The 24,473-nt window shown below is 46.1% G+C and overlaps 1 protein-coding gene across 1 annotated transcript in view; it reads left to right on the top strand.

The window, feature by feature from the left end:
• The window catches only part of LOC126188969 (fringe glycosyltransferase), a 620,508-nt gene that overhangs the window by 270,369 nt on the left and 325,666 nt on the right, over window positions 1-24,473 (top strand). Inside the window, exons 3-4 of the mRNA XM_049930739.1 lie at window positions 1,123-1,171; window positions 8,768-8,810. Coding sequence (XP_049786696.1) covers window positions 1,123-1,171; window positions 8,768-8,810 — 92 coding nt within the window. The remainder of the gene's footprint in view (window positions 1-1,122; window positions 1,172-8,767; window positions 8,811-24,473) is intronic.

The following is a 24,473-nucleotide window of genomic DNA, read 5'->3' as shown; positions in this document are numbered from 1 at the left end:
ATCGTTCATTTACAAACACTGAGTTAGCGCGTAGAACTATTTGCACTAAGTAAGAAATCAAAAATTTCATAGACAGCGCATGCTGAACTGTTTCAACACTACCCTAAAAACTCTTGAAAGCAGAGTCTACGAAGATTGTTATTAGTCACCTTCAACAAAGTTTTATTATGAAATAAGCATTCATCTAGAAGCTGTTGTCGACGCAGTGGTTTTTAAAAATGTTTCCATCTTCAGTTGATGTTCTTAAAAGTTTCGAATTTCCCGTCGACTTTAAATTACGTTGTGGAGTGGTTCTCTGCGCAGAAGTTCTTCAGAGATGCCGTTGGCTTTGCATTAACACCAGTCGCAAATTGTGTTTATCCATAATTTTCTTCTTAAATTTTGAAATTAGAACCTGTATAACTCTTCGGAGGACGAAACTTCGTGAAGACTGCGCCTCTTTCTTTTTGTCGTCGGCATCGTCCATGTACCTCCTGACGACTGTCGTGCAGCGAACGTAATCCCTCTATTATGAGCACGAGGTTCCGAGAAAAGAATAACAGGACGTGTTTTCGCTGACGAGGCGCTCTTGTTTGTGAAGGATTACTGTTCGCGTGACTTTGGAGTTTCCAGCGCTGCGCTTTCTGTCCAGTTCATTTTTCTGAGCGAAGATGGCGCCCATGTAATTCCCTGTGTGTGTGTGTGTGTGTGTGTGTGTGTGTGTGTGTGTGTGTCGCTCTGGGCCGACAGGAGCTGACCCGTAATTGGCTGCTGCTTCTTGCGAGGGCATGCACGGCCAGGCACCCCTCGGTCTCCGCCCGTTGTCCCCACAGAGAACGCGTGTCCCCCCGTTCCCGTATAGCGCCGTGTCATCGCCTGTCCCAATTAGGTAGGTGTCTGCGAGTTATTGTCACGGCGGCCCAGCCACACATCCCTGCGGGCACGTCCTCGTCCCACAATTCTCTTCTTCCGTCTACAATCACAATTTCCTTTCATCTTCGTTAATAACTCCCTCGTTCGTTCTCTACTTCCCTTCCTCTCTCTCTCTCTCTCTCTCTCTCTCTCTCTCTCTCTCTAGCTCGCTCACCCTCCTCCTCTTCTGTTTAAGAAAAAATTAACGATGGTCTTGTTCTTCTGTTGCAGACGTGGTTCTTCACTGACACGGACGATCCAGAGTTTCAGCTGAAGACTAGTAAGTATAAGACATTCTCAATCTTTGTCAGCATAAATGAATTAGTAATACAGAGTGTTCAATAAGTAGCTATGAAGTTCATAACTTGCTGTATTGAAGTCATGGAAGGTACAAGACATGCTGGAAGTGATCCCCTTGAACTTGAGGACACAGTTGCACACTTTTCTGCGTGTTCTTTAAGACGTGTAGAACATTGAGAGTGATGTTCCGAATGTGACGTGTCAGTGCAGCATGTTCTTGTATGGTGTGTGGATTGCCTTCATAAGCATTTCCCTTCAACATACCCCATAGAAAGTAATCCGATGGAGCCCAGTCGGGTAAACGCGGAGGCCTGAGTCCTCGAGAGATGATGCGGTCACCGAAGATCTCCTTTAAAAAGTTAATCGTCTTGTGGGCGGTATTTGCAGTCGCCCCATCCTGTTGGAAGCAGGCATTCTCAATTGTGGCCGAGCGGTTCTAGGCGCTACAGTCTGGAACCGCGCGACTACTACGGTCGCAGGTTCGAATCCTGCCCCGGGCATGGATGTGTGTGATGTCCTTAGGTTAGTTAGGTTTAAGTAGTACTAAGTTCTAGGGGACTAATGACCTCAGAAGTTACGTCCCATAGTGCTCAGAGCCATTTTCAGTTTCGTCCTCATTCAGTTCACCTACGAAGGGCTCCAGAATGCAGGTGTAGTACCGTTCTGCGTTTATAGTGTCCCGAAAGAAGATCGGCCCAATGGTGCGTTTGAGTCACGGCGCACCACACACACACACACACACACACACACACACACACACACACACACACCAACCTTTTGATCATGCGGTGGGGACACCTTATATTCTTGCGGATTCTCCGTAGTCCATACACGACTATTCCGGCTGCTCACGTAACCGGAAGGGTGAAACCATACTTCATCCGTGAAAAACTTTGTCTAGAATTCCCTCATCATTGTCCTGCAGGAAGAACAGAAATCAGTTGCGAAAGTTCACACGCATCGGGAGATCGGTGTGTCTCAGTTCATGCACGACCGATATTGTGTACGGATACATGGACAGTGACGTCCGGAGAATCTTTTGAGCGGAACATACGGACACGTGGGCCTGCTGAGCTAGTTGTCTAGCCGATTTCTTTGGACTTCGCAGCATGATGTCTTGCACGTCCGCCACCTTCTCTTCGTATGTGGATGGCGTGTCTGATTTTAGAGCATTATGAAAGCGACTGGTCTTTCGAAACTTGGTGATGAGGTTCCGTACAGCATTGCGATTAGGCATCTTCACTCCTGGGAACTTTGCTGCAAATGGAGCTTCTACTGCTTAGGCAAACTTGTGTCCATTGCGGAACACATGCTCCACAAGAAACACTCTTTGTTCAGTCATCAGCATGGTGACCTGGATCACAATGTCACCCGAGACGTTGGTCTTCAGTCAAACCGGACATGCGAACAAATACAAATATCTGGTCAAATACGGTTCAGATATGTTAAACAATGGAAAACGTATTAATAATTGACAATCGTATCAATCTTTACTTAGAACACCACAACAAGGCACTGCATAGTTACTTCTTGAACACCCGGTATTAAAGTTTACTAACACTGTTTAGTTAAGATTATCATTAATTTGTTACTCTCACAACCACTCTTGCTATAAATTAATTTCATTTTGCATCGTAGGATCATTTCTCATCTCAGTCCGCTTCTGAAAACATGTTTAGCAACTACATGAATAGTTTTCGAGAACTAAGATCGCCGAGCCTTTACTTCGTCTTACACATCCAGAATGTTTGGTTCGTGCTCTGTTGTGTTGAGAAATTTCGTGAATAATTGTTATTCTGTATTCATTAGGTCATTAAAAAGTCATGAATTTGGAACAGAAAGACATTGGTGTAGTCCATAAAAGCGACGTGCAACTTAATATTACCCTGGAGGAGATTATCGAATTTGATAAACTTTGATCTAAAACAGGCCTCTCAAAAGTATGTCGTTTTAAAGTTTGTAGACTTCACGCTTATAGGACGGTAGTCAGCGATTTCCAATTTTTATCCTTAAAGCATAAACATATAATGCATCCATTTTCTGAGAAAATGACCGTCAAATTTTTCGAGGTAGGCGCTACTTCATGTGCATTTTAGCGAGAAAATTTTTTTTAGCTAAAGCAGTGGCAGAGAGGCTAATGCATTGAGGTTTGGAGCTTTTGCGTCCAGTGTTGGAAACCTGATATTATTTTCATGTTTACGTTTCATTTATCTACTCCCATGCCCGAATGTTTTCCAATTTATATTGAAATAACGTTCTCATTATTCATGTACTACTGGTGAATATATTTTAAAAAGAAGAGAAGAAATTGATCAATGAACGAGGAAATTATTCGAAAATGTTTTCAGTGAAATTCTTGTTGTGCATCTTGATTCATACTCGTTTGCAAGCGCTAGTTTTCGGTAAATTGGTCCGTTATGCGTAGATTGCCACAGACATTGTCAGCGCGTGAAATATTCAGCAGTGTTAACGCCGTTTCTTTCTCGAGTGAGATACCTACGAAGAAATGTCACTGTGGCAAACCTGCATTAGCACGATGCTCGTCGTGTTCAGAAATTCTGTTTTGAATGTTTCAATGAACGGTTTCACCCAAGGGGATGCACCAAAACGTCCTGTTGAATAAACTTAAGAATAAAATATGGGATGTCATATAAGAGTGAAATATCGGAGTATGAGTGTTTAAAAATATTTTAACCCATGAAAATGTCATACACACACACACACACACACACACACACACACGAAGGTATTATGTAATAAATGCGGGACACTTACTCTGAAACCCAGTTGCAATTTTACAGCAACTATCGCATTTGTATCCCCTAACTTGATCAGAAACATCCATGTAGTAACCTTCTGCGGACATGGGTACATGAATAAAAATAAATAAATACAATAATTGTGTTTCGAACTGTGGCCGCAAAAGTGAGAAGGGACGAGTCGGTAGCCACCATTTCAGCTGAGATTATCTTGCGCCAAACGGCATCTGAATTAAGTCGAAAACTTTTACCGTAGTTTTCTTAGAAACTATCGAATATATACGGATAAGCTACCCCCCGCCCCCATGAGCCATGGACCTTGCCGTTGGTGGGGAGGCTTCCGTGCCTCAGCGATACAGATAGCCGTACCGTAGGTGCAACCGCAACGAAGAGGTATCTGTTGAGAGGCCAGACAAACGTGTGGTTCCTGAAGAGGGGCAGCAGCCTTTTCAGTAGTTGCAGGGGCGACAGTCTCGATGATTGATCTGGCCTTGTAACACCAACCAAAACGGCCTTGCAGTGCTGGTACTGCGAACGGCTGGAAAGCAAGGGGAAACTACAGCCATAATTTTTCCCGAGGGCATGCAGCTTTACTGTAGGGTTAAATGATGATGGCGTCCTCTTGGGTAAAATATTCCGGAGGTAAAATAGTCCCCCATTCGGATCTCCGGGCGGGGACTACTCAGGAAGACGTTGTTGTCAGGAGAAAGAAAACTGGCGTTCTACGTATCGGAGCGTGGAATGTCAAATGAAGAAGCTTGCACAGGATATAGTAGCATGGAGAGCTGCATCAAACCAGTCTCTGGACTGAAGACCACAACAGCAACAACAACAAGCCGAGACACTTTTTCGTTTATTTTGACTCGTCTTCCACTACGCAGAGTTTCTGGGAAATTTGATTGTGACCTGTATCGTGTTCTCCTCAGCCTCAGCCGTAGGTACTAAGACACCAACTGCTTCATCCCGCGGGGTCGCGAGCATTGTTCTGCGTCGCATAGGCAGTGGCTGTAAATAATGGCAAAGTGAGACGAGACGTGAGCGCCGTCAGGTCACGACACGCGGCAGAGTCAACAGGTTGGAGCGCGGGCAGAGCGCTGAGGGGCGGCAGGTGCGGCGACCAGCTCCCTCCCCCGCCGCAGCCACGGCGTTCCACTCCGCCTGCAGGGGTCCCACGCAAACAAACACGACCCTCTTGATTGGGCCCATATGCTGCTGAAGGCCTCCAGCCGCCACTGCGTGGGACGTCACACAACGCTGGCAATATAACACGCGTGTGTTAGCTGCGCCCGACGACCTTCGTAAACGTCAAATGGTATCTCCGAATAGCTCTGTGCCACAAACAACGAAACGTTGACGGCTTTACGTACTTTATTATTTCAAGTCCCGAGATCATATTTTTCAACCCAAAATAGGTTCAAATGTCTCTGAGCACTATGAGACTTAACATTTTAGGTCATCAGTCCCCTTGAACTTAGAACTAATTAAACCTAACTAACCTAAGGACGTCACACACATCCATGCCCGAAGCAGGATTCGAACCTGCGAGCGTAGCGGTCGCGCGGTTCCAGACTGTAGCGTATACAACCGCTCGGCCACTCCGGCCGGCAGAATATGTGTCTTTGTGTACGGACGAAGATAAGAAGTATTCGATTTGGGGTCGCAAGTTACTTTCCTGTGCTTCGACGAGTAATTCTATGCGGAACGTACCCCATATCGTCATTGCACAGGACTAATCTAACAGTTATCTTCGTTTCTCTCAAACCAGTCACTGACTTATTGAGATATTGTTGGCAAGTTTTGATCGCAGTCTGATTCTCCGTAAGAGAATGCGGATGTATATCATTGTATTTTAAAACAGTTCAGACTTCGAATTCTTTTAGAGGTATGTGTTAGAGATGAGCTAGATCGGAAGTAAAGTTTTTTATTCTACTGCGGATTTACTTCGTCAGCTCGGTAAATAACTAAGGTTTATACCCATAACATAGCTGCTGTCACATCATCTACTGTGTTAGTTTTCCAGCCGCGCGGGTTTAGCCGAGCGGTCGCAGGCGCTATAGTCATGGACTGTGCGGCTGAATCCCGGCGGAGGTTAGAGTCCTCCCTCGGGCATGGGTGTGTGTGTTTGTCCTTAGGATAATTTAGGTTACGTAGTGTGTAAGCTTAGGGACTGATGACCTTAGCAGTTAAGTCCCATAAGATTTCACACACATTTGAACATTTGTTAGTTTTCCGTACAAAATATCGAAGAAGCATATGGCAGATAAAAATGCAAGTTTAAGCATGATTCACTTAAGTGTGTTTTAGCTTGGAACCTGACAGTGTTGCTTAAGAAATTCTGCAGCAGTGAGATATCCAAATACACTCCTGGAAATGGAAAAAAGAACACATTGACACCGGTGTGTCAGACCCACCATACTTGCTCCGGACACTGCGAGAGGGCTGTACAAGCAATAATCACACGCACGGCACAGCGGACACACCAGGAACCGCGGTGTTGGCCGTCGAATGGCGCTAGCTGCGCAGCATTTGTGCACCGCCGCCGTCAGTGTCAGCCAGTTTGCCGTGGCATACGGATCTCCATCGCAGTCTTTAACACTGGTAGCATGCCGCGACAGCGTGGACGTGAACCGTATGTGCAGTTGACGGACTTTGAGCGAGGGCGTATAGTGGGCATGCGGGAGGCCGGGTGGACGTACCGCCGAATTGCTCAACGCGTGGGGCGTGAGGTCTCCACAGTACATCGATGTTGTCGCCAGTGGTCGGCGGAAGGTGCACGTGCCCGTCGACCTGGGACCGGACCGCAGCGACGCACGGATGCACGCCAAGACCGTAGAATCCTACGCAGTGCCGTAGGGGACCGCACCGCCACTTCCCAGCAAATTAGGGACACTGTTGCTCCTGGGGTATCGGCGAGGACCATTCGCAACCGTCTCCATGAAGCTGGGCTACGGTCCCGCACACCGTCAGGCCGTCTTCCGTTCACGCCCCAACATCGTGCAGCCCGCCTCCAGTGGTGTCGCGACAGGCGTGAATGGAGGGACGAATGGAGACGTGTCGTCTTCAGCGATGAGAGTCGCTTCTGCCTTGGTGCCAATGATGGTCGTATGCGTGTTTGGCGCCGTGCAGGTGAGCGCCACAGTCAGGACTGCATACGACCGAGGCACACAGGGCCAACACCCGGCATCATGGTGTGGGGAGCGATCTCCTACACTGGCCGTACACCACTGGTGATCGTCGAGGGGACACTGAATAGTGCACGGTACATCCAAACCGTCATCGAACCCATCGTTCTACCATTCCTAGACCGGCAAGGGAACTTGCTGTTCCAACAGGACAATGCACGTCCGCATGTATCCCGTGCCACCCAACGTGCTCTAGAAGGTGTAAGTCAACTACCCTGGCCAGCAAGATCTCCGGATCTGTCCCCCATTGAGCAAGTTTGGGACTGGATGAAGCGTCGTCTCACGCGGTCTGCACGTCCAGCACGAACGCTGGTCCAACTGAGGCGCCAGGTGGAAATGGCATGGCAAGCCGTTCCACAGGACTACATCCAGCATCTCTACGATCGTCTCCATGGGAGAATAGCAGCCTGCATTGCTGCGAAAGGTGGATATACACTGTACTAGTGCCGACATTGTGCATGCTCTGTTGCCTGTGTCTATGTGCCTGTGGTTCTGTCAGTGTGATCATGTGATGTATCTGACCCCAGGAATGTGTCAATAAAGTTTCCCCTTCCTGGGACAATGAATTCACGGTGTTCTTATTTCAATTTCCAGGAGTGTATAATTAAACCTGGTTCAAACGTATTCTTTTACTGCGTGACGATAAACTCTAGCAAAAGTCCGAATGTAATCCGAAGACATGTCCGAGCGAAGTAGCACAGTGGTCAAGGCACAGGACTCGCATTCGGGAGGACGACGCTTCAAACCCGCGTCCGGCCTTCCTGATTTAGGTTTTCCGCGATTTCCCTAAATTGCTTCAGGTAAATGCCGAGATGGTTCCTTTGAAAGGGCACGGCCGATTTCCTCTCCCGTTCTTTCCTAATCCGATGGGACCGATGACCTCGCTGTTTGGTCCTCTCTCCCAAACCAATCCACAGGACTCACATTCATAAGGGAGAAGGTTCAAGCCCTGTTCTGCCATCCAGATTTGGGTTTCCGTAGCTTCATTAAATCGATTAAGGTAATCGTCAAGATGTGTCCTTAGGAAAGGACGCGGCCGATTTCGCTCCGCATCCTGTTCCATTCCTAGGTTGTGCTCCTTCTCTAATGACCTCGCCGTCGACGGCATGTGAAGGGGCGAATCATGTCTCTACTGTTCTACTGTTCTCGTAGGCTGTGGTATTGAGCTCTTTGCAGTGAGTGGGGTTTTTATATGTATAAAAACAGTCCTAGGATGAAAGAGAATACTTCCTGTTGTTAGCGACACAGCAGTTGGCGACTGTGACACCGGGCGGTGTGAAGGTCGGCATGCCGGTCGCGCCCTTTCTGAGGTGCTCCCGCCTCATTGCTTGGGGAGCTTGTGCGGGCTGTGTTCGGAGCGAGACCTGGTGACGTAAGCTGGCAGGAAGCTGCCATTGTAAGGTAATTGCAGCTCTGGCGGGGAAACAAAAGAGCGGCGAGGACGCGGCTCCGGAAGTCTGACTGCGGCAGGTGCGGCGAGCGCCCTGTCACTCCGCAGGAAGAAGGGCGAGGAAGCGGCCGCCCCATCCTATTTACGCTCTGCCGCCAGAGTTCGAGTGTGCTTTCTTAATGTCTTGTCACGAATGATTACTAAAAACTGCTCTCTAACACTCATTTCTTTCCTTTTCTTTGCAGATGGTCACATGATCAACACGAACTGTTCCTCTTCGCATAACAGGTGAGTTTTTTGTGTCTTAGACTGTTCCTTATATTAGCGTTACTTCTCTCAGACGATAATGGGGAAAGATCTTTTATGGAGCAGTTTCAACTGTCTCTTTCCGTATTCTGGTGTAGTCTTGTAGCTATAACTACCTGCTACCATGGCAGAGATCGCTAAGGCACGTTAGTGCGAAGAACTGCGATCTAGATATAAACAGTTGGTATTCTGGTAATCTAAGAAATAAGTATTCATTTTTCCAAAGAAAATTCCGCACTGGCTGTATCCTCAGGAGGATGCACCGATAAGTGGTGCGAAACCGGTCGCAGATTTAATTAAAAAACATTGATACAGCCAGTGCGGAATTTTCTTTGGAAAAATGTCGAAGTTTGGCTGTGGTTGCCCGCCCTACAAAACAACAATAAGTATTCAGAATCCGGAAAGAGGAGGACAAATAGTGGCATAAAATTCCCGAACACAACAGTGTCTTCAGTTGGATCCCAAATCCACATGCAGCATGCAACGAAGATAATCTATAAAGCTCAATTTGTGGTGACCCATTGTATTTAGAAAAAGTCTAGATAGAACAAATTCCATTTATTAGTGATTGGTTTCAGTCCTAAGGCGGACCATCTTCAGACTGCACTCCAAAGTTGATGTGTGGAGACGGATCGACGGAGCAGGAATCGCAGAAGTCTCCAGATGCTGTCAACGGGTGGCACTCATCTTTGTAGTGCGACCTGGTCACCAATACACGTGATTTGATCTAGACTGTTATTTCTAAGTAAAATTGTGAAATTGATCAGAGTTTCCCCAAAAAGCTTCCGAAAAAAGGCTGTGGGATGGCACTGGGTTTCATTCTCCGCCAAACATGCTTCATAACTTTACTGAGAGAAATGGAATTATTAACTTAAAAAAAGGCGGTATCCACATTGCAGATTATCTTGGTGCACGAAGATAGTGTCACATCGCTGTTAAATACAGCTGGAATATTCACGACAGATGGTGCGTTACACGAGCAATATGTCGAACATGCATTTTTGCGCGCACCACCGGTTGACGTGAGCGAATATCGCACATTACTCAAAATCATAAGGAGATGGCGATGTAACCACAAATGGACAGGGTTATTAGCCACGTAATACCCAGCTTCAGCCCGAGCTCGTACTAAGTTGCTATGGAGTGGCTGTGTGTCTGTTTACTGTTGTTAAAACTGTTGTTTCAGGGCAGCTGTGAAAGTTGCACAAACAGGAAATAGAAGCCATAAAGGACGGAAGTAAGAGTATCGTTTAATATCGCATTGACAACGAGTTCGTTAGTGACAGACCCCAAGCTCGGACTGGTGAAGAAAGTTGGCCGTGCCTGTTCAAAGGAGCCATCCTGGCATTCGCTTTCAGTAATGTAAGGAATTGACTGGCAAGTCGTCAGTCTTCCGTCAAGACTGCACGTGAAATCATATGTGAATACGAGACTGCCGTTTAATATGCAAGTGATAAATCAATATGATAACTTGGTTTGAAAGGTGGTATAACATACGCGCCCTGTCGACATTGATAGACGAGACTCAACTCAAAATGGGTAAGAATACGAATGGAAATCAGCCTTGTCCATTTCAATGGAACACCGCGGTATTCAGGTAAATGGTCGTACTGGGAAGTGAGCCTTGTTATTCCCAAAGGTAAAAGACACTAGAGAGGAATTTCTGACATGGCGGTTGATAATGGAAGCAAGACTGAAGAAACATCAACACACTTTCATAGGATTTGTCCACCTGGAAAAGTGGTGCAAGATGTTCGAAATTATGAGAAAAATAGGCGTAAGCTATAGGGGAAAACGGGACGAAGCAAGAAGATAAAAAGCAGACTAGCACTGGCAAAAAGGGCACTCGTGGTCAAGAGAAGGCTGCTAGTATGAAGCATAAGCCTTAATTTGAGGAAAAAATCTGAGACGTATTTGTGGAGCACAGCATTATATGGTAGTGAAACATGGTCCGTCGGAAAACCGGAATAGAAGAGCATCGAAGCATTTGGGATGCGGTGCTACAGAATAACGTTGAAAATTAGCTGGTTTTATAAGGTAAGGAATGAGGTGGTTCTCCGCAGAAGCGGCGAGGAAAGGACTATGTGAAAAACACTGACAAAGAGGGACAGGATGATAATACATCTGTTAAGACATCAGGGAATAACGTTCATGGTACTTACTACTGGTAGCTGTAGAGGATAACAACTTGAACAGGAAGACCGAGACTGGCATACAACAAGCAAATAAATGAGGATGTAGATTGCAATTGCTGTTCTGAGATGAAATGGTTGGCACAGGAGAGAGATTCGTGGCGGGCCGCAACAAACCAGTCAGAAGACTGATGACTTAAAGATGCAAAGAAAATTGTGAAACCGTCAAATGTTATTAAAACATCCTCGATGTAAGAGAGCGAGATAATTGAAAGGTGCTATCTCAGTCGAATGTGTCTGTTTTCGTGTGCTCATTTTACTTTAAGTAGCTATATTTTTATCGCTAATATTCGTCACACAAAGAATCTTTTCAACTAAATTTGCAGTTGCTGTTCGGCAATCGTGGCGGCGCCGCGTCATCGCTGAGGGAGTAACTCCGTGCAGTTGTTCTGAACTGAGAGCAAAAATAACAGGAAAAAAATTGTCACATTTCAGTTGGGCTGTTCCAAAGCCCGGGGTGCTACATCCTCCATTCTTGGAACGTACGTCACTTTCATTCCTTTTCTTTTGTCACATAATTTCTAACGTCCCTTGTCTGTGAAGGCCGACGAAATACAAGTTGTGCTGCGACAATCATTTTCTTCAACGAGGTAACTCGACAACAAGAAGAGCCATCGTGAGGGTGAACTTTTATTTCTCTTGAATGTGAAATGACATCCGCATTTCAGTACGGAAGGCCATTATGCTAAGCTGCCCACTGCCGCATCTGCAGCGTCACCGTAGTCGCTCGTTACTGCAGGCTCAAGACACTGGACAGCGGGACACACAATCACGCTTACTGGCTCGGCGTGGAGAACGAGCGTATCTACAGAATACCTTCCCCCACCAAACCCGACTCTACTGAGGTGTTCTTTGAAATTGGCTCGGCAGTTAGGTGTTTCCCCTATAATTCAGTAGTGCCCTATATAGAGAGGCTCTATGTATTAAAAGTACAACTGCGGAACAGTGTTACAGAAATTTTGATCCGTGTGTCGGAAGACAAATAGTGTAAACAAAGTATTCAAAACTTCAAATGATGGCTAAAAGCCCTTCGGTCTTGCGAGAGCCACCAAAAAATGGGAAAAACCCGAAAGCGGAGGAAGGTAAAAATTGATTCCGTAGCAGCTGCGAAAAATGGCCATCCAAACAAAACTATATGATGTGCTGTTGCAGAGAATAACACAGCAGGCGACACAGTTTGCGCAAGCGGAGTTTGTTTAAAGGCGCCTACAGGTCGACTGCGCTGTTAAAATTAACGCAAGTTCGTATATAATTAAGCACAGCATCCTGCCGTATCGGGAAGAAAAGCGAAGGGAGTCATGGTGTCAGAAAGTGTTGTACTGGATGCAAAGAGGAAAACGCCAACGGCAGATGTGGACTCCTATCAGTAGGTTAAATGTAACATCTAAATACATAGTATTTTTACACGTTAAGGAAAAAAAAAAACAACGCGCCACGAAGGATATCCGAATGGGATGGAAATAGATAGATTTTATGTGCGTGTACAGAAAAGATACGATCACCATATCAGAAAAATTGGATGGTACATTCAAGAGAAAGAGCTTCACATATTGAGCAACCCAGTAACGCACAGTTGCACCTGTGTCCTTTAAGCAAGCAATTATTCGGCTTAGCAGTGATTGATAGCATGTTGGATGCCCTCCTGAGAAATGTCGCATCAACATCTGGCCAATTGGTGCGTTAGATCGTCAAAATCCCGAGCTGGATGGAGGGCCCTGCTCACACTGCTCCAGACGTTCTCAACTGGGGAGAGATCCGACGACCTTGTTGGCCAAGGTAGGATTTGGCTAGCACGATGAAAGCAGCAGAGACTCTCTGTGTGCGGGCGGGCATTGTTTTTCTGGAATATAAGCCCATTAAGGCTTGCCATGAGCACTAACAAAATGGGGCGTGGAATCTCGTCGTCGGACCGCTGTGCTGTAGGGAAGCCGCAGGTGACAACCAAACGGATCCCACTGTGAAATAGAACGACAACCCAGGTCATCGCTCTTGGTTGTTGGGCCGTATGGTGGGCAACAGTCAGGTTTGTATCCCATCACTGTCTGGGGCGTCTCCACACCCGTCTTGGGCCTTGAACCTCATTGACTGGAGTGGAATTGTCTTCGGTGATGAGTCCCGCTTCGAACTCAGCCCCGATGACTAGCGAAGAGATCTCTAGAGACGCCCGAGACAGCATTGGGATACCAACCTGAGTGTCGCCCGCCATACGGCCCGACAACAACGAGTGATGGTCTCGGGTGCCATTTCATCTCGTAGCAGGACCCCTCTGGTTGTCATCCGCGGCACCCTTACAAAAAAATGGTTCAAATGGCTCTGAGCACTATGGGACTCAACATCTTAGGTCATAAGTCCCCTAGAACTTAGAACTACTTAAACCTAACTAACCTAAGGACATCACACACACCCATGCCCGAGGCAGGATTCGAACCTGCGACCGTAGCTGTCCCTTACAGCACAGTGATACGTCGACGATATTTTTCGCCCCGTTTTGTTCCCCGATCTAATGCGCCAGCTGGACAGATGTTGGCAAGATATCCTCAGGAGTAGATCCAACATTCTATCAATCAATGACAAGGCGAATAATCGCTTGCGTAAGGGCCAGAGGTGGACCGACACATTATTGACTTGCTCAATTCGTGAAGCTCCTCTTGAATAAATCATACAATTTTTCTGAAATTGTAATTGTTTTTTTCTTTTTTTCTTTGTACATCACATCCACAGATTTCTGTGCCATTCGGGTAGTTCCTTCGTGGTGCGTCGTTTTTTTAATTTAATTTAATCGTATGGCTAGGGCCCCCTGTCGTGCAGACCGTTCGCCGGGATGTGTAATCACACACCCTATTAAAAACCATGTCCCGCCGTCTGTAATGTCTAGGGGTCATCATGAATTGCCGTTATTCCAGTGTAATTATCATCTTTGAATAAAAGTGTCATTTCCGTTCGTCTCATTACGAATTTCTTTTCAGTTACCTTCTGTGGTTTACCGTAGCAGTTCTTTCTATGTATGGTCGAAATTACATCGTGCTAAGTTACTTACATAAGAAGGGAAGTATTCACGGTCTGAAGAACTACCGCCCCATTAGCTTACTTTCTGTTATATATAAAGTGTTCACTAAAGTCCTGATAAGTCTCATTAAAATGGTAGTGGAGACTGCACAGCCCATAGAACAAGCTGGATTCCGCAATGGTTTCAGTACAATTGACGATATAAACACACCGCGTGAGGTAATTAGCCGAGCCAATGAATATGAAATGCCACTGTGCATAGCCTTCATTGACTTCGAAAAAGCCTTTGATTCTGTCACCATCACTGCAGTCATCCTAACACTGGCTGAGCAAGAAGTCGGAACAAAATATATAAACATATTGTGCAACATCTATGACACGTCTGTACCATCTATCAACATAGGAAAATAAAAGGTGCGAATTTCCCATTGGAAAAGGAGTAAAGCAGAGCGATTCTATATCCCCGAAGTAATTTATAGCAGTTCTTGAGATGGCTATGTCCAAAATTGTTTGGAACAACAGAGGAATAAGGATAAATGGTAAAAGGCTCACCAGCCTGAGATTTTTTGACGATATAGTGGTCCTAGCTAACAGTAAGATGGAAATGCAGTCCTCTATAAAAGACTATACAGATCGTTGTCAGGAAGTAGGACTTGAAATAAATCACTCTAAAACTAAGGTTATGCATAATAATTGGGTAGCTGCAGAACAAGTAACTCTGAACAGCAAAATCCTAAATAGTGTTACAGAATACGTTTATCTGGGGCAATTAATTTACACAAAAGGGGATTTGAAACCTGATATTTTTCTTCGAATTAAACTGGATTGGAGGGCTTACGGAAGGAATGCAACAGTTTTCAAATCTAACATAGGCCTATCAGTTTACTTAAAGAAGACAGTTTTTGATCAGTGTGTCCTACCGGTTTTAAGGTATGGGTGTGAAACTTGGACTATAAATGAATTTTTCAAAAGAAAACTTAGAACTGCTCAGAGAGCTATTGAAAGGTCAGTGCTAGGTCACACTAAGAAAGAGCGACAGAAAAGTTAAGACATTCGAACAATAACAGGAGTAAAAGATATTATAGAACGGGTTAAGACTCTAAAATTGGTGTGCGCAGTACATATTGCAAGAACGAAGGATGGAAGATGGACAAAATAAGTTTTAAAGTGCAATCCCAGAGAACAACGAAGACCACCAGGGAGACCACGTGATCGCTGGGATAAGGAACTCAGGAAAGTTGCGGGCTTCAACTGGCAGAAGACAGCAGCGGACAGAGATGCATAGAAAAACCTCTTAAAAATGTATTTAATGACTTGAAGAGGCTATATATTGTATAGATTGAATTAACTGAACAATAAATAAATTACTTGGTAATGACACACAATGCGAAACTTAGTTTGGTCGTTACTTTCTGCACGCCATTGTACTAGCGGCGTAGTCTGCTCTGCTAGAATAAATATTGCAGCACCTTGAGCGGCAATTGTAGGCGTGAGACCTAAGCATGCCAGCATAATTAGAAATCAAGGCGCCGTCTTAAGTCACTCGCTAAGAATTTATCGACACCTTAATATTGCGCGTCGGCGCATCGTGACGAGAGCCAAAAAAGGAAAAACTGGCGGAGGAAAGCAGCTAGTGCGGCCGTGGCCTCGGACAAGGCGCCGTGTGTTGCGATGAAGCGGCCCGGCGCTCCATCGATAAGGCAAACGTTTGCCGAGGTGCCGGCGCTGTCGGCTTCCCATTGGCCGCGATTAGAACTTCATACGGCGGCGCGGAGGGGACCTATAAAAAGGGGGTGGCCTCGGCGGCCAAGGTCAACAAGGGCTGTAGAGGCCCTCGTGCGTCGCCTCTACCCTCGCTCGTGACAGCCTAATAAGGGTGACTGTCCGCCGGGAATAAAAGCCGGAAAAAAAGACGGCGGCGACGTTATAAAGCGTTTAGAAGTACATCAGCGATTATCACGTCGTAAAATTAGCCTGTCCGTAATTACGGCCGCGGTACCCCCTGCTCTCCTGCGCGGGCAACTCTCACGTTCGGAGTTTTTACGCAGCCGAGCGTGCGCGCGCTATTCGCCGGTGCTTTTTCGTAGGGTACGCGGTGCAGGGCGCTGTTATTACGCAGGTCAGAAGAGCTGCGAGGTCACGCGGTCTTATCGGGGGTCAGCTGCTAACGACGGATGCCGTAATGGTTCCGTGGCCGAAGAACGGCGCTTCCAGGAATCTGAAGCATGGCGGTGGCTCAGGGTGAAAGCGAAATGAAATATTAAACAAAACAATGGACTGAAATTGTACACTGCGGCCCCCTCCCGCCCCCCCCCCCTCCCTTCCACACACACGAAATAACAAATTAGGAAACTGAAAAAAATCGACATACCGTTTAAGGAGACACTGATTTCCTAGTTTATAATTTTTGTTCATTTATTGACACGATCACTTTTTTACGAAACGATCATAACCAGTTTGTCACATTGGCCATCATCATGTACTAAGAGAGACATTTAGTCGACAAATGTTTGAGTTTGACAACGCGTGAACATTTGTTAACTAAATGACGCTCAAGATGACCAGTGTGGCTGCAGCCGGTCATGATTCTTTAATAAAGAAGTGACTGTCAACAAATAACAAATTATGAATTAGGAAATCATAATACCACAAATTAAGGAGAATATGACTCGCTTACACTGGGTGAACGTATGAATATACCGGGTGCTTCAAACTGAATATCAGAGTTTTAAGGCGTTGTAACATTTGTTGCATTCAACTTAAAATTACAAATAATGATGCACATCAATTCAAAATTTTGTTTGGTGTAACTGTGAGCCAAAGGAAGAATATGAAACGACGAAATGTGATCCAAGAACATCTTGAACAAGTGAGAGTCTTTAAAGAGTTGCACCAAGAAATTAGTGGTGAATCTGCGTACATATTTTAAGAAGGTGCTTACAACTGCGTTCTTATCGTTTGAAGCTGTTGCAAGCTCTAACGCCTACTTTTCTAACGAATTGTTGCTGCACGACGATGAAGATTTTCTGGATCCTGTCATCTTCAGAGATGAATTGACATTTCAACTGAGTGGAAATATATGCTCCCCCCCCCCCCCACACACACACACAGTGCACAGCTGGGGCAGCAAATCCGTACGGAATGGTAATGTTCCATCGAGACTGCCTTAAATCGAATGTTTTTTGTGCCGTACAGGCGGAATGTTTATGGGCCTTACTTTTTCGGTGAAGCAACTGTAACCGGTGTTTCTTGTTCTTGCCTCAATTGGGAGAAGCTGAACCGCAGAACTTCAGTTGACAGGAAGATGGTGCGCCAGGGCTATGGGTGTTCTTGTTGTACACGAAGTACCACTGGGCTGTGTCCGACTGACTTCGGAATGCGCTAGTTTTTTTTTTCTTCTTGCAATGAGGGATTGAGGTTACGAAACTACACACAGAATTTACGAAACTACATACAGAATTTAGTTTCCTAAATTTTGTGAGAGACAGTGTGCCAAGTTTGTGTAGTTTCGTAAAATTTCGTGGATTTTTGTTGGAGGTCATATATATATATATATATATATATATATATATATATATATATATAATGTGTGTGTGTGTGTGTTAGGGGACGTATCTGCCCGAGCCAGGGATGACACGGAAAACTTTGTTCTGGAGACGTTGCAGTCGGGAAAGTGTTGTCTGACGCCATAGACCATACTTCCGAGCCATAAAGGATGTCTTGAAGTATGAGCTGGCGCCAGAGAAATAGTTTGCATTGGATGGTTATACCATCACCTTTCAGGGGTGGATATAGCTTACAGAAGAGGGCGCAGCCCTTGTTTCAGCAGTAGTGATGTGCCTGTTCCGTGTTAAGCGGCGATCTATTTCGAGCCCCAGGTAGATGATTGAGTTTCTTCAGGTTAGCTTTCGGCCGTCAGTTGTGAGTTGGCGATCCGGGAGTTTGATCTTAGGGGTGAAATAGATCGCTTGGCACTTTGCAGGATTGGTTTTAATTTTCCAACTATTGCACCACTGGTTTATTTTGTCGAGATGTCGCTGGAGGTGGCGGTGTATGAGGAGGAGGAGGAGGAGGAGGAGGAGGCGGTTGCGACTGCTTCTGTATATTGCGGTGTCGTCCGCATAGAGAGAAATCTCTCCACGCAACTGCCTAGGGATGTCATTCGCGTATATGGTATAGAGGACAGGACCCAAAACAGAGCCCTGCAGGACTCATGCCGCAATCCGTCGTGTCTGGCTGGACTTGCCTCCGTTTCTTACGAACGACTGCCTCGCTGGCATAATGCGAATGGCTGAATAACGTTGTACCAGAGCGCTGCGTTGGGCGCAAGCGACCGGATGACAGAGTGGATTGTGATCTCCACGTTCATACGCGATATTTACCTTTGGCAATTTTTACTTTCGGCGATTCATGAAGTATCAGATGTGTGCGCCTCCGCTACGCGTCTTTACCAACACCATTGTTGCAACAATTACTCCAGACACACAGATCAAGGTTTGAGAACAACTCACCTGTTATTGACTTTGATATGTGAAAATTGGTGCTCACACTGAACACTTGCAAGAAAATCTGTTTGAATTGCTCTTTCATTTGACGTATTATTTATACCTAAGTTGGATGTAATAAATGCTATAAAGCCTTAAATTCCGTATATTCATCTTCAAACATCCTGTATAGCGTATTGATTATAATATCGAAGAGTTTCGTCGAGTAACGACATGGTGCATCAGAATTAATAGCGAAAATATTCGATAATTTGAAGCAAAAACGTTCACTGAACACCGGTGCGCATACGAGCCGTTGTCGAGATACTTGGGAATGTATTGTTAGCAGTCGCCACTGAATTCAGTATGAAATACTCCTATAGTTAGTAGAAATGTAAACTCTTGGATTAAGTCCGCATGTAATTGCTCGCAAATTTCAGCCATTTGCGACTTAAAACTGAAGCACCGTACTGCTTCAACGGCTTTCATTTACCGTTCATACCTGTTTCGAGCTTGCCACTGTCTCGCCCTCGCATTTTAACTCAATACTGCAGCTATCGCCGCAGTTTGTTACGAATTCTGTGAAACATCCTCGGATCGCTTAGTAAATCGTGACATGCATCATTCGCTGCTACAGTTCCTCAATCATATCGACGGGTGGTGTGTACTTCACTTTCAAGTTGATCTTAGACAGAAATATTCAGAGGAGAGACGTCAGGCGATGTTGGAGGGCAAGGTATGGGTTCCATTCGGCTAGCGTAGGAGATCGTATTAAGTTTTGGAAAGAAATGAATATCGGATAGGGCCAAGTCGGGACTGTGTGCAGAATGATAGATGACAGCCAACCCAAGACGTCGGATTGTTGCAGACGGTGGAGTGCTCTAGTGTGGTCAGGCTTTGTCAAGCTGAAGCAGAGGGTACTCTATCTGTGGACGACATTGCATTACAGCCCGCTGTTTCCCATGCAGGACGTAGTTACATCACACGCCGCCATGTTACATGCTACAGTTCAGAGACCTCCTTCGAGAGAGGGCTGCAAATACACTGACGGGAAAAAATCGCACCACCAAACTATTATTAATACAGGGTAATGGAATTTCGGAAATACATTTGTAGACATATTTTCATGATTATTATTGCAAGATCACAGGTTAGTGTAAGCGCGGGATATGCTATTGCAAATGTGAAATGCCGGTACATTAATAATGAGTGTAACCGCAAACGTGCATGCAGGGTGTTGTACACGTGCCGCATGTCAGTTTATGGGATGGAGTTCCATGCCTGTTACACTTGGTAGTACAGGGACAGTTTAATACTGTTTGTGGATGACATTGAGGTTGTCGTCCTATGATATCCTATATGTGCTGGATTGGAGACGGATCCGCTGATTGGGCAGGCCAAGGTAACATGTCGACACACTGCAGAGCATGTGGGTTGCATTATCCTATTGGAAAACGCTCCCTGGAATGCAGTTCATGAATGGCAGCACATGTCGAATCACGAGATTTACGTACAAATTTGCAGTCACGGTGCGCGGGATAATGCCGAGAATGTTCGTTCTGTCATACGAGATCGCACCCCAGACCTGGTGTAGGTCCAGTACGTGCAGCACGCAGCTAGGCTGATTGCAGGCCCTCAACTAGCCTCCTTTTAACCAACACACGGCCATCACTGGCACCGAGGCAGAACTAGCGATCATCAGAAAACACAACATATTTCCACCCCGCCGTCCAATGAGGCGTCGCTTCACGCAACTGAAGTTGTAAATGGCGTTGTTTTGGGGTCAGTGGCATGCACGCTATACGGCGTCTGGTTTGGAGGTGTCCTTGAAGTAACTGATTTGTGACAGTTCGTTGTGTCACTGTGGTGGCAATTGTTGCTCACATTGCTGCTGCAGATGCAGTATCACGCGCCAGAGCCATATGCCAAACACTTGGCCTTCCCTCTAGGCAGTGCCACGTGTGTGTCCGGGTCATGGTCTTCTTGCGACCGTACATTCTCGTGACCACCGCTGCCAGTAATCATGTACAGAGGCTACATTTACGCCAAGTCTTTCAGCAGTATCGCAGAAAGAACATCCAGCTTCACGTAGACCTATTACAGGACGCCGTTCAAACTCGGATAGGTATTGATAATGGCTTCTTTGCCGCCCTAAAAGCGACTTCAACTCGGCACGGCCAGTGTCAAAGGCAACTAACGCTCACGACCGTTACAGCGTCTATTTAGAGCAAACTTGATTTGCATCCTCATACTGTCGCTACTAGCGCCACTCTTATGTGACCGGGGCTATATCTGATGTAGACACACGTCTACTAACTTTTGTTAATAACACGCGAAGACCCCTCAGTATTCAGATTTTTTCCATTATTGTATGTAGATATGAAGATAAAGATATAGATTATTAGTAACATTTGCGTTACGTAAAAAGCTTGAAGTGTTTCCACACAAAAAATTCGGAGGCATTGCTTTCAGTACTGTTCATAGATAGGAGAAACAGTAAGCCAGTCGTCAATAAATGACGTAAGATCATATAGTGAAGCCTTTGACCACCGTCTGTCTTAAGTTACTTGTGAGTCGTCTGGGTTGCATGGCCGTGATCCAAGTAACTTCACGGTTCTTGGCATTTAGTGTAGAACTGCACTGGACATCTTCGGAGGTGCTCCTGGCGACACTGAGTCTTGCCGACTGACACAGGTTCGATGGAGCCTCTCCATTCGCAGAGAACTCCAGTTCCCAACAGTTTGTGATCGATCAAACGTCGACCAATAAGAGGAGTCATAGATATGAGACCAATGGCAAATGTCAAGATTGGAGGCCTCTTAGTAGGCGAAATGAAGGAATTTTGCTATCTTGCGTCAAGAAAAGAAAACGAAGCAGATTAACACAAACAATCGTCGTCAGGTTTTGGGCCTCTGGGATGCCGAAAAAGCCCACGGTAATGAAGGATTCTACAACTCCATGGCAGTCCTCCTTACTGGCCTCTCGTAAGGCTTCTGTCGTCCTCTGCCGGCTCCGCATCGGCCATACGTTTTTGACTCACGGTTATCTCCTCCGTCGTGAGGACCCCCCTCTCTGTCGTTGTGGATCGATGTTGACTGTGGCTCTCATCTTATTGGACTGCCCCAACTTAGCCACTCTACGACCGACTTTTAGCTTTCCAGAATCGCTGCCCCTGCTGTTGGCTGACGATGCCTCAGCGGAGGAACTCGTTTTACGTTTTATTCGTGATGGGGTTTTTTATCGCTTTATTTAAGGGAGGGGCCTTCCACCTCATTGGTGCGTGGAGGGAATGGCAGGCTTTCATGCCCCCTCTTCATCCCGACTGGATTGGCTTCAACTGGGCTTGGTGGTTCACCCCGGCCCTCTGCCTTCCCACTCCTTTCCTCATGGGGTCTGTTATGTCCTGAGCATCTCTCCCTCTCTTGTCTCCTGTGTTTCTTCCTTCGTGCCCCTGTCATTGGTCACTTTCTTTCCCTCACTTCGTCTTCTGTCCTTTTCGTTCCTTCCCTGTCAATAGTTTATCATTTTATGGCTGTTGTAATTCCCTCTTTTTATGTAGGATTTTATCAGTTTTAGTTAATCTCAGATCGGAGGGACTGATGACCGCGTAGTTTGGTCCCTACTTCTTCAACCAAGCATCCAACCAATTAACATAAACAAAATGAGAATTCTTCGAAAAAAAAGTTTGGTAATATAAAACATAAGCTTTAATTTGAGGAAGAAACGAGTGAGAATGTACATCCGGAGCACGGCGTTGTAAGGAAATGAATCACGGACTGTGAGAAAAATGTGAAGAAGAGAAGCGAAGCATTTGTATTCTGGTATTACAGCTGCAAATTAGTGATAAGAAAGAAAATTCAGAAAATTCTTCGTTGAATCTGAGGGGACACTAACTAGGTGGTGGTACAGATTGATAGGACATAAAGGACTTGAGGCAGTAGGTGTGTGTTAAGACGTCAGGGGAAAACTTCCATGATACTTCAGCGAGCCGTAGAGGGCGCAAACTGAAGTGGACGATACACTGAAATCACGACGGCCGCTGTGGCCGAGCGGTTCTAGGTGCTTCAGGAAACACGCCGCTGCTATGGCCGCAGGTCGAATTCTGCCTCGGGCAGGGTTGTGTGTGATGTCCTAAGGATTTAAGTAGTTCTAAGTCTAGGGGACTGATGACCTCAGATGTTAAGTCCCATAGTGCTTAGAGCCATCTGAAGAAATCACGGCGGGCAGCATCAAGCGAGGCAAACTGACGATCGAATAAAAGGTAGTTACACATCTAGAGCCATCTTGCAAAATAATTTCTGCCCCTCAGTGTTGTACAAATAGATTAACGTGATAACTTACGGCGTCACAAGCAGTTACTGTATTCCACGGTATCACCTACCGAACTCTTTCTCCTTCTCGGTTTGTATGTATCATGAAATCCTGCCTGTAATCTCGTCTCTGGTTGAGTGTAGAGGCAGCACTTGCTAGGCGGTGTAACAAAGGCTGTGCGACGGCCGGCAGGCGCGAGCATGCCCTCGTTTTAATTGGCGGCCTGCGATGCTGCTGCGCGATACCCGCAGACACCTGCAGCTCCTCACGGCCACCGGAAGGAAGCCGCTGCTCACCTCTGCTGTTCACTGCCGCCGCTTTCATCTACAGGCGCCTCTGCGCTACACTTAGTGACGCACGGACAGGAATAGGCAAAATAATGTGAAAACCTCTATACTTCGGAGTGCTTTATTAACAAGGAGTTGGACCCCCATTTGCCCGTAATACAGCCGCGCTTCTTGGAATACTAGAATATAATGATTGTATAGTCTCCAGATGAATGTCATGCCACTCTTCGATCAGTGACGAGGGAGGCGGAAATTGCTCCGAAGTCTGCGATCCAATACCGACCACAAGGGTTCGATAACGTTCAAAGTCCGGGGACTGTGCTGGCCAGGGAAGACGCTGCAGTTCAGTTGCATGCTCTTCATACCACGATTGTACTGCCCTGTTTGTGTGAATGGGTGCATTATCCTTTAATATGGCATCATTGTTGGAGAACAACATTTGAATCATGGGTTGCACCTGGTTACACCTAAAATGTTCCCGTAATCGTTGGCTGTAAAACGGTCTTTGAGAGTAAGGATGGGACCAGCAGGATACCAGCTGCCTACACCATCACACTTCCATCTCCATGCTTAACCGTTGGAATCAAGCGATCAGGATTATAGGCATCTTTTGGCGTTCTCCAGACGTAAACCCGGCCCGATGTTGGAAATAACGAAATCATTGACTCGTCGGACCATATGACGTGTTTCCACTGATCAGCCGTCCAAGACTTACGCTGCTGACATGTTTTACGGTTCTTTGCGTTGGTTGTCGTCACTAACGGTTTCGGTATAGCAGTTCGTCCATGAATATTCGCTTTGTGGAGTTCTCGGCGGACTGTGTCGGTAGACACAGGATCTCGAAGATGACTGTTGAGCTCTGCAGTCACTTTACTCGCCGTAGTTTTGTGTTGTTTTGACACAAGTCGTGTTAGCGTACGACGATCTCTGTCCTTTAGTTTCGATTTGAGCCCACTGTTGCGTTGACACGATTGTCTTTCCATGTTTTGTGTAGGCTGTCATGATTGTTGAAACAGTTGCTCTTGAAACATTCAATAAGTTGGCTGTCTTGGTTACTGATGCTTTAGCTAATCGGACCCACACAATGTGTCCTGTTTGCAACTCCGTTAGGTCATTCATTGCACGTCGATCTCGGCCTCTGAATGCAAATATGATGTTTGCACTACTGTAAACAATCTGCACTGATGCCTGGTCCGTACTGAACACGCACAGTCCAGCGCGACTTGTGCCTTACCTGCGTTGTTGACCGTCAAACACAACCACGGTTCAAATTATTTTGCCTATCCTCTGTACATGCTGTGATTGTTTTGGGTACATTACCAGCTGCTTATAACCATTTGTACAAGATGCTGCAAATAAGAGATC

This window comes from Schistocerca cancellata, chromosome 1 (assembly GCF_023864275.1).
Source record: "Schistocerca cancellata isolate TAMUIC-IGC-003103 chromosome 1, iqSchCanc2.1, whole genome shotgun sequence".
Classification (NCBI taxonomy): Eukaryota; Metazoa; Arthropoda; class Insecta; order Orthoptera; family Acrididae; genus Schistocerca; species Schistocerca cancellata.
The sequence above is the reverse complement of the archived record's forward strand: the minus strand, read 5'-3'. Positions and strand labels throughout refer to the sequence as shown.